Source organism: Primulina eburnea, chromosome 8, assembly GCF_022965805.1.
Source record: "Primulina eburnea isolate SZY01 chromosome 8, ASM2296580v1, whole genome shotgun sequence".
Classification (NCBI taxonomy): Eukaryota; Viridiplantae; Streptophyta; class Magnoliopsida; order Lamiales; family Gesneriaceae; genus Primulina; species Primulina eburnea.
This window is the reverse complement of record NC_133108.1, coordinates 44,010,571-44,021,273: the sequence shown is the minus strand read 5'-3', so window position 1 is coordinate 44,021,273 and position 10,703 is coordinate 44,010,571. Positions and strand designations below refer to the sequence as shown.

The 10,703-nt window shown below is 31.7% G+C and overlaps 2 protein-coding genes across 3 annotated transcripts; both read left to right on the top strand.

Annotated features, from left to right (window-relative positions):
- The first annotated feature begins 369 nt into the window (after positions 1 to 369).
- On the top strand, positions 370 to 3,329 carry LOC140840147 (histidine-containing phosphotransfer protein 1-like). Of its 2 annotated transcripts, none has more exons than XM_073207295.1 (6): positions 370 to 595; positions 769 to 872; positions 975 to 1,043; positions 1,221 to 1,292; positions 2,325 to 2,397; positions 2,940 to 3,329. In XM_073207295.1, exons 1-6 carry the CDS (start codon positions 533 to 535, stop codon positions 2,979 to 2,981), a joined length of 423 nt encoding a protein of 140 aa, XP_073063396.1. In that variant the 5' UTR covers positions 370 to 532; the 3' UTR covers positions 2,982 to 3,329. The 2 variants fall into 2 exon arrangements, with proteins under 2 accessions (XP_073063396.1, XP_073063395.1); XM_073207294.1 differs by having other exon boundaries at positions 374 to 595; positions 742 to 872.
- A 5,183-nt stretch (positions 3,330 to 8,512) lies between these two features.
- On the top strand, positions 8,513 to 10,290 carry LOC140838064 (probable indole-3-pyruvate monooxygenase YUCCA10). The gene is made up of 4 exons (XM_073204153.1): positions 8,513 to 9,197; positions 9,317 to 9,550; positions 9,710 to 9,832; positions 9,918 to 10,290. Exons 1-4 carry the CDS (start codon positions 8,541 to 8,543, stop codon positions 10,080 to 10,082), a joined length of 1,179 nt encoding a protein of 392 aa, XP_073060254.1. The 5' UTR covers positions 8,513 to 8,540; the 3' UTR covers positions 10,083 to 10,290.
- Positions 10,291 to 10,703: the final 413 nt, after the last annotated feature.

Sequence of the window (10,703 nt, the reverse complement as noted above, 5' to 3'; positions counted from 1 at the left end):
CCAAATGGGGGCACGTCGTAGAAATTTAATATAAAGTTGCCAAAAACCAAATAAACAATCGTTTATGGGGAAAACAATTTTTGTGCATAAATTTTGTAATAAATATTTATTTTTTTTAATAAGCTTGACTATTTTTGAAATAAATAAACATACAATGTTATGGAAATGAAGGTGCATGTGTCCGTACATATAATAGAATTAAAATTTTAAAGTTTTTAAGAATTTAGAATGAAATTAATCTTAATTATATAAAATATCTATAAATTAATATTCAAAAATTAATTACATCTCTGAAATAATCTCATCCAAGATCCAAGAATCTTAATTTTGGCAATTTAATTTTTTAGGTTTTTTATACAGCCCTCTAAACTGCCCATAGTTATGCTAACATAAACGCCTGCATTTCTTATCGAGAGATCTGCCAGTTGAAAGAAAAGTGCTGTCCTTTCAGTGACAAAATAGAGACTTTTCATTGGGTCCGGTCGAGTCGAGACTCGAGTGGTACGGGAAAGAGCAAAAAATCTGGGGAGCCATGGAGAATGTGGGGCAGTTGCGGAGACAATATGTTGACTTTGTTGCTTCCCTCTATCGTGAGGTGAATTTTCACTGGTTTGATTCATCTTTTTTACTGTTTTGCCCCGAGAAATTATTGGGTTCTTGGTATTTTTGCTGATTTTTTTAATGCGGCTCCTCTAATTCATTCATCTGGCATTTTCTTGATTTTTTTATTGTGGGAAAAAGGGGTTCTTGGATGACCAGTTTGTACAGTTGCAGAAGCTGCAAGATGAGGGCAACCCATATTTTGTCGTGGAAGTGGTTTCACTTTACTTTGAGGATTCTGAAAAGCTTATGAATAATTTGACCACTGCCCTGTGAGTTTCGTTTTTATCATGATTATTTTTTGACACCGGAATTTTGATTTTACTGACGTTTTAATTTTCGATTTTCTGTTAATTTCGACTTCGACTTTGTAGTCAACAGCATGTCGTGGATTTTAAGCAAATTGATGCCCATGTTCATCAGTTCAAGGGTAGCAGTTCCAGGTACATCCTTTTGCTATATTTGATGTTTTGTGGTATGGTTTAGTCAGTCAATTTGCATGGCAACTAGATCTGGTCGCAGTCCTGAATGGCAATTGATTGAACAATTCAAGAAATTGTTTTTTTCCTGGGTTTTGTTCTTTTCTGATCTTTTTATGTGATATTTGGTCGAAATAACAGTATAGGTGCGCAAAGAGTGAAGAATATGTGTGTTGTCTTCAGAGACTACTGCGAGCAGAAGAACCTGGATGGGTAAGCTCATCTTTGTGATCATTCTTCATTTTCTCGTAATCTACATGCATTAGTCAGAAAGTTATTCCAAGAAAGAGTTGTGAAATTGTTGATTTTCGAAGTGTTCTATTATAGTGTTGAATCGATGAAGTGGTCATTGACTTGTTACCTTGCCTACGCCCTCTTTCTGCATTTGGGATAATTTTTTAGATCCATTCTTATCCTTACTCATGGCCAAACGGTTCACATTATCAGTACTCAAACGAAATCAGGAAAATCAGACATTACCCTTCTACACTCAATGTGGAAAATTAGACTATGGTCTGACTCTTGTTTCTTCTCATTGGAATAAAATGTTTCTCTGAAACAATGTGGTAACTGCTAATATGGACCAGCTCAACTGGAAAAGTGATCTGAATCATATGCTCCACGGTAACTTTTGTACGAACTGTTAAATACTCCAGATCCCTATGTAAACAATCATGTGCATTTTATTTTTTTGCTTGCAATACATAACAATCCTGATATGTTGTGTTATCATATCTTATTTGAAGCAACGCTATAGACATAAGATAATGCCTGTCGTTCCATTGCACGGCCCTGTGGACCCCATAAAAGTACCAGCCTCCATTACCAGCTACACCATAAGTGTCAAGAACCATAAGCTTGAGGCTCAGCCCTTGTGGCTGGACACAAGCCAACACTTGGCCTTTCATTTAAGTGTCTCTAAAGCTCTGCCCTCTTGGTGCACTTTAAAATCTCTGCACTTTTTACTCGAAAAAAAAAGCTCTTCACTTTTTAATCACAACCTAAATGTACAGGTAATATTGTTGGGGTGTCTCACTGTAGGGAAGCTAATGCTTCACCATGCACCTAGGCTTGATGAAATGCATGTGCCTAAGTAAGGCTTGCATTTCTAGTAACTATGTTCAGAAGTTTATTTTCCTTGTCTACCTGTCATCGATGCAGCGTTTGACTCGCATAATACAATCTTTTTTTCAGGATGCATTAATCTTTGTGTCACATAGTAAGACCGAGTAACTTTTTGTGCAGGTGCTTGAAGTGTTTGCAGCAAGTGAAACATGAGTACTATATTGTGAAGAACAAGCTGGAAACTATGGTTCGGGTAAATATTTGGAATCCTTGTGGTTCTGTATGATCACATCATAAAATTTGATATCCCCTTGCTAGCGTTCTTTTAGGTTGTGCATGGAATGGGTGATGGATTTCATAACCATTGACTTTCAATTTCCTTAACTTGCTTTGATTTATAAAAGTCAAGTGAATTTCGAATCTACTCAATATCAAGTCATGCATTTTCCATAGTAAAATCCACCCGAGATATGTGTTATTTGAAATTATCTATTAAATCATTCCTCAAGTCGAATCGGTTCCTCCGAATCAATTTCATCAATCGAAGCACACCCTTGCGTACTTCCTAAATAATGTGGTTTATTTGTCAGATTTTATATATCGCGTATTTCCAGGAATGACTAGTCGATGCTCTCCTCTGCCCCACTTTCCTTTCAATGCCCTGTCCATTGGCTTGCTTTCTATATATTTTTTCTAAACAAGTCACCTAATAACATTTTTTTTACTCTACTTATTTTCAAATCCCGTATCCTAAAACCACAATATCGTAAAGTAATTGCCTTTTAATATATGTAGCTGGAGCGACAGATCTTGGAAGCTGGTGGGATGATTCCATGATACCCTGAACAAAGCTTTTGTTACTAAATCCTGGTATGAAAACAACTTGAGGTTGATGATGATGAAACAAGCTGTTTCTTGTTACTTAAAAGACGCTGAAGTTTCTTGTCGCTCAATTCTGTTATATGTTGATCTTAACATCTGTTTATGTGTGTCAGCGTGTGTCATTTCTGTTTCGATTTTATGTTGCCTCAGAAGTCACAGCACACTTTCTAGTTCTACCTCGATGACATTTACAGGTCGATTTTACTGCTTTTTTAACCTTAAACTTCATCTTGTTGGGGAGTTTTGTGACTTCCGATTGTGTATTCAAGAATGTTTGTCATGGGCTTTCAGGGAATTGAACCATGTCACTGCCTCTATTTTTTTTTTTAAGACGTGAAAGTCTAAAATATTTGAGTCGTTTGAAGAAATGGTTGTTTGTTGCAAAAGAAAGTGCGCAACTACCATTGTTTCTAATTTTTTAGGTAAGTTATAATTTTTTGTCCAAATATATAATATGTGATTGGTCCTAAAATTCTTCCAGATTCGTTACAATGAAAATATATGAAATCAAGAAATTTCAGATATATGATTTTAAATTTTTATAAGAAAATATATGTGTATTTGCTAGTTTTTAACCATTCCTTTAATAATGTAAACATGGTCTCTTGATTTAAACAATATGATAAATTTAGGACATCGAGACATTGTTTGGTACATGGGATAAGGGTGAGATTGATCAATAATCTCCTTTATCTCATGTTTGGTACTTTTTTAAAAAGCCCATGATAAATAAATTTTGAGAAAGATTAAACATCCTTTGTAAGAGGTGTGATAATTTTAATGTAATGATAATACATTACAAATGATTTAACTATCCCCAATTTAAATGCATTTAAGTTAATGTTAAATGTTTATTAAATACATACATATATACAAATATATAGATACATATATATACACACACAAATATATATATACACATATGTATATGTGTGTGTGTATGCAATTACAAGATCTTGATAACAATGAAATATAAGCTTTTGTGATAGGGTTAATTTCGTCATCACAATTCAATATATAAATTTAATCACTCTTGTTAAAATCATATCAAACATTCAACGTATTATCTTATCATTATATTTGTCTTTGATTTATCATTATACTATATATCACTTACTTATCATATCTTATGTACCAAACTGTACATAAAGTGATTAAACTCTAAACTGTAGATTATATTTTCAGAATAAAAACTTTTTTGGTGCATATAATTTTTATTTGTGCATGAACTTTGATAGTGATCCAATTGATACGTATAAAGTAAATAATGTTAATTTTGATGAGATATTTAATATATATGTGTGTGTGTATATATATATATATGTATGTATGTATGTATGTATGTATAAAGAAACTTATTTTACCTCTTATGACGAAAATGATATGTCTAGAATTTATCTAAAATTATGTTTGTTTATATATCATACTAATATGATATATGAATTATTTATTTACTAAAACCTTTTCAAAATATACTTTGAACAAACACAATTACCCGCGTGTAGGAATTTTTCAATTGAATACTTTTTTAAAATAAAAAAAAATATGTAGATTTTTCAATCGAATTCATTTTTAAAAAAAAAAAAATCGATAATCATGATTGGAGTTACAATATTATTCCTATGTTTGTTATAAATTCAAATATAAAAATATAATACATATTTGTTTTTTCATCAAATAAACTAAATCATAATTGTAAACCGGGTCGTTGCTAATGGGCCCTACCAAACAAGGTGGTAGGCTGTAGCATTCATTTTTTACTTTCACCTACGCTGAACAGCTTTTATAATTATTTAATGGGCCCACGTATCCGCGTCCACAGTTTTTGATGTGTCGGATCGGCCCATTACATTTTAACCCAGTAAATAAGATAACCCATCAGTCCATCAAATCATAGTCTTTGTTTAACAATTTATGGCAATTTAGCCCCTTAAGCTTCAAAATATAGCAACAATATAGCCTTCAACAATTTACAGCAATTTAGCCCCTTAACTAAAATACCTATTTTACCCCCATGATATATTTAATCTTACGTATATTAGATATTATATGTAATATTATAATACAATAACACATAAATAATTTTAACTAACTAAACCTAATAAAAAGAAGTCAGATACTTTTTTATTTGAATAAAAGTTTTAAATCATATTTCAAGTCAACTCTAATCTTTAATCGAGGTTTGGCTTGAATACGGAACTCGCATTTTGTCCACGGCTTTCAAGATATCTTACTTCTTCTTTCTTTTAATTCTTATATAATTTAGAGTAGATCTCTTGTGAAACGATCTCACAAATTTTTATCTATGAGACGAGTCAACTACCGATATTCATAGTAAAAAGTAATACTCTTAGTATAAAAAGTAATAATTTTTCATAGATGATATAAATAAAATATACGTCTCACAAAATACGGCTCGTGAGACCGTCTCACATAAGTTTTTGCATATAATCTAAATTAAAGATAATTATAACTTATCCCAACTTTTTAAAATAATAAAAAATTTGTATTGTTATGTTTCTTTTTTTTTTCCTAACAAAGATAGATGTTATATCTTCTCTGATGAAAAAAAAAAAAAAAAAAAAAAAAAACTCTTGTGAAATTCTTTTACGTGTCATTTTTATATGAGACAGATCTCCGACCTGAATCGATTTATGTGGATTTTTATTTTCTACTTCAAATTATTATTTTTTATTACATTGACGGACTGAATCGACCGTTCTTATGAATATATCCATGAAATCGTCTCAAAACTATATCAACGATATAATTCAAATTGCTTGAACAAAAACATTTCGAACTCTCTTTACAAATAGTAGAAGCAATCTTCTTTTATCAAAATCAATAAAAAAAATTTACACTTTTTCCATTAAAGAAATAACAATTAAATATTCTTAATTCAATTTGTCAAAATTTTATGTCGTCCAAGCAAGTGTCGAATTTAATGATATAGTTTATGTAAATTAAAAAGATCAGGTGTGTCAAACAAAACTTTGACATGACTTAGTTCACTTTTTTCCTTCTTTTTTAAGGCTTCTTAAAGTTAAGATTAATCTTTGAAAAATTGGCACGAATGCAAGTTGCGCAAGTTCTCTTGGTCATGCATACTCTTTCCACATTTTACAAATATTCTTTCATAAATATTATTTTTAATAATTTATACGCATGATTTTTATAGGCAAAAACTTGTGTGAGACGGTCTCACGGCTCGTATTTTGTGAGACAGATATCTTATTTGGGTCATCCATGAAAAATTATTAATTTTATGCTAAACGTATTACTTTTTATTGTGAATATCGGTAGGATTGACTCGTCTCAAAGATAAATATTCGTAAGACCATCTCATAAAAGACCTACTCTATGATTATAGTTCGTTTATCATCTAATCATTCTATCGGTATTATATTAATTTGCTATAATAATACCAATAATCTAAAAACTCACCTTTGAAATTTTTATCTCAAAAAACTCTTGAGATAATTAGTTTTTCCCCATAACAGCAACTCCACCAGATTTTCAGTCAAAAATAACATATTGTTTTGTCTAAGTTAATTACGCAAAGTTATACGTTTGACTTAATAATATCATTTTTCTTTTCAAAAAAATCAATTAGCATATTCAAAAAACTAAACAAATTTAACAATTTATCACATCAATGCTATCTTTTAAAGCATTATAAGAAAAATGGAAATGATAAGGATTTTTAAATTTTTTAATTCACCAATAGTTTTTTTAAAAAATATTATATTTCAATCTGATAATTACTATATCAGAGTTCATGCAGGGAAAAAAAACATCTTTAACTAAAATATACTTAAAATTGTTGCATTTGATTTTAATCAAGTCTAAATATTGAGCATGTATCTTATGAGACGGTCTCACGAATTTTTATCTGTGAGATAGGTCAACCTTATCGATATTCATAATAAAAATCAATATTCTTAGCATAAAAAGTGGTATTTTTTCATGGATGACCCAAATAAGAGATCTGTCTCACAATATACGATCCGTGAGACCGTAGACACGCAAGTTTTTTTCCTAAATATTATATTTGAACAAATGTTATCATATATTATATAATACAAAATTTGTTACAAATTAATTATTTGATAGCTACTTGTGCGCAAACACATTGCCCTAATCTCGGCCATAACTTTTTAATTAATTAAGAAAATAACTGGTACGTGTATCACATTATATTTCATTAAATTGTGAACCTAACAATAGATCCAGCTTAGTTTACCTATATAATAATTTATATTTAATATAACTCGAAAATAAAGATATTTATCCTATCTAAAAAATGCCATGAAGGCGCAAGTTATTTAATGGCTACTCTATTTTTTAAAATAAAACTTAGACTTCGTGAATTTTTATAGAAATTATGTTTTAATTTGGTAATTTCTTCTATAATATTTTGAAGATCATCTCATTATTTTATTTAAATAAATAAAAATCATAAAACAACTGGGACAGGAGGCAGAGTACAAGTGTACGTGTGTCCCTCCAAGGTGGGGGACGGGGGTTCCGACAGGTAAACAAATAGAATCCATTTACTTGATCATATGTCAATTAAAAGTTATTATTACAAAATGAAAAATATATGCTATATTTATTTCGATCGAGCTAAATTTTTGTTTTAATTAATTAAAGGAAGGATCGGGGCCGAGTGTGCGGTGGAGATTTCAGCATGGAGAATAAATAATTAAAGAAATGATGTAATAAAAATAGATTACATGTGTTGGGGGATCATACATTCTTGGAAATGAAATAATATGGTGGCAAGTTTTTGAGACATTTATTGGAAAAACATTTTGCCGAATAACTGGTTTTATATCGAAAATTTTAGAAATATGTTTCAAAAATTGAATTTAAAATTAGATTAATAGATTTCAACCATTTTATTAATTATTAATGATATCGGCAGTTATTAGAAATTTATTATTAAAATAAATTTAATTCTAGAAATTTACAAATCATATCACGTATATTATTTATTAATATATTTCATTTTTCACAAATCCTTAAATTATCATGTTCGGTACCATGCAACTTGCTGTGCTGATTAATGCACTGGCGCATCTCCAAAATAGTAAAAAAAAAATAATATATTTTTTATTAGTTATTCAAATAAAATATATTGTTTATAAATATGAGATTTTTTTATTAAACTAATGCAACCTATTTAGTAACTCCTCAAGCTATTCAAAAAAAATTACAAATATTTGTGTGAGACGGTTTCACGGATAATATATGTGAGACGGATCTCTTATTTGGATAATCTATGAAAATATATTACTTTTTATGCTAAGAATATTATTTTTTATTGTAAATATGGATAAGATTGATTCGTCTCACAAATTAAGATCCGTGAGACGGTCTCACATGAGACCCACCCAAAAGAATAATAATTAATAAAAAAAATGAGTAATATATTCTATCGATATGATGCGAAAACGTATTTGACTCATAAGCTTATATATACAATATATTTGTATATAATCAGGAAGAAATATGACTCTCGTCACAGCTTCTTCCATGGCAGAGCAGAGGGTTAAAGAAACGGTGGTGATAATAGTCGGCGGCGGTCCTTCCGGCCTAGCAACGGCGGCGTGTCTAAGCAACCTCTCGATCCCATACATACTTCTAGAGAGAGAAGACTGCGTTGCGTCAATCTGGAAGAAATACACCTACGACCGGGTCCACCTGCACCTGGCCAAACAATTCTGCGAGCTTCCCCTGCTGCCCATCCCTTCATCTTACCCCACTTATCTATCGAGAATGGAGTTCGTGCAGTACTTAAACGACTACGTTTCGCATTTCAGGATCCACCCCATTTTCCGGCAGTCGGTGGAAGCGGCGGCATACGATGAAGTTGAAGGGAAATGGAACGTCAAGGCTAGGGACTCTGGCACGGGGTCCGATGAAGTGAAGGAGTACAGGTCCAGGTTTCTGGTTGTGGCCACTGGTGAATCCTGCGACGCTTCCTGGCCTGAGATAGAGGGTTTGCAGAGCTTTAGTGGTGAGATTTTGCATTCGACGCAGTATAAAACTGGGGAGAAGTTTAAGGATAAAAGTGTTCTGGTTGTCGGCAGTGGGAACTCCGGCATGGAGATTTCCTTGGATCTTGCTAACTATGGTGCCGATACCTCCGTTGTTGTCCGAAGCCCGGTACCTATTTTTATGAGCCAATAAAATATTATGGAAGATACATCGTTATTCTAAACACACGCTTTAAATATCTCAATTACAATCATATAATATAATAATATCCATGTTTACTAGTGCAGATTCACGTGTTATCAAGAAGTATGACTTCTTTGGGATTGGTATTGTTAAAGTACTTGAGATTGTATTGGGTTGACTCTCTCTTGGTTATGATGAGCAAAATTGTGTATGGAGATTTGTGTAAATATGGAATCGAGAGACCAAAAGAAGGGCCTTTTGCTATGAAGGATAAGTATGGAAGATACCCGGTTGTCGATGTTGGAACATATCAAAAAATCAAGTCCCGACAGATTCGGGTTCGTCCAGCTTATTTTATTTACTTTTTGTTATCATATGTTTATAAAATTTATGTATGTTTTTTCCGAGGATAAAAGATCCATATTTTGTTAGTGGGATGTATTAAATTGTTGATTTTGTATAATTAAAGCTAGAAAGTATTTGATGTGCATGAATAGGTATTACCCGGAATAAACAGAATTAGAGGCACAAATGTGCTATTTGAGGATGGGAAAGAATATGCTTTCGATGCAATAGTATTAGCCACAGGGTTCAAAAGATCCACGAAAACGTGGCTCAAGGTAAATAAAATTAAACCCGTTTAGTACTCTTTATTTTATTTTTTTTTATAAAAAAAACAGATAAATATTTACTATTTTTGCGCAGGGAGATGAATACCTTTTAGGCGATAATGGGCTTTCGAAGCGCAGTTACCCGAATCACTGGAAAGGTTTGAATGGGCTGTATTGCTCTGGGCTGGCCCGAAAAGGATTGTATGGAGCTGCCATGGATGCCCAAAACATAGCCCAGGATATCAATACTGTACTATAAGAACTCGAACATTGTAGTTGTTTGTACTAGGATAATTTCATCTCTAAAACTAAGTACTAAAGTCCGTTTACTGTTAGAAGTGCATCTTGGATCTGTCGATTATGTTATAATCGGAGTTCTTGATTTTAGTTGAATTGGGAGATTGTAATTGTAGGTACGATTGTAAGCCAATCGGTTGATTAATATTTCACCGACTATTTTTAAGAAATTTCCATTCTAAACTATCTACTCAAAATGTTGATTTAAATATTTGCAAATGATTTTTATAAAGTTTTTTTTTTTTTTTGACACACACATGCCGGGACATAAAGGTCGCATGCTGCCACATCAGCGCTATATAGAAAAAAATATTAAAATTACGATGCGCTATATAGAAAAAATATTAAAATTACAAAAATAACAAAGATAACGTAACAAAATAGACAAAAAAAAATACCGAGAAACTAATATATCAGATTAACATTCCAGTTTCCCTACATGTCACACTAACTAATTTCAGACATCCACGATTGTGATCACTGCAGCTTCATATATATACTATGAAGACCGATGATTCAGCAGGTATTCCTTACTCCAAACAGCAGCGATATCTTAGTATTCGGGAGATACCTTTGCATGATA

Coding starts and splice junctions, on each gene's coding strand:
- LOC140840147 (XM_073207294.1), top strand. CDS start 533: ATGGAGAATGTGGGGCAGTTGCGGAGACAATATGTTGACTTTGTTGCT. Junction 1,044..1,220: donor TTCAAGGGTAGCAGTTCCAG/GTACATCCTTTT, acceptor TCGAAATAACAG/TATAGGTGCGCAAAGAGTGA. Junction 1,293..2,324: donor GAGCAGAAGAACCTGGATGG/GTAAGCTCATCT, acceptor CTTTTTGTGCAG/GTGCTTGAAGTGTTTGCAGC.
- LOC140838064 (XM_073204153.1), top strand. CDS start 8,541: ATGACTCTCGTCACAGCTTCTTCCATGGCAGAGCAGAGGGTTAAAGAA. Junction 9,198..9,316: donor CCGTTGTTGTCCGAAGCCCG/GTACCTATTTTT, acceptor TTACTAGTGCAG/ATTCACGTGTTATCAAGAAG. Junction 9,833..9,917: donor CCACGAAAACGTGGCTCAAG/GTAAATAAAATT, acceptor ATTTTTGCGCAG/GGAGATGAATACCTTTTAGG.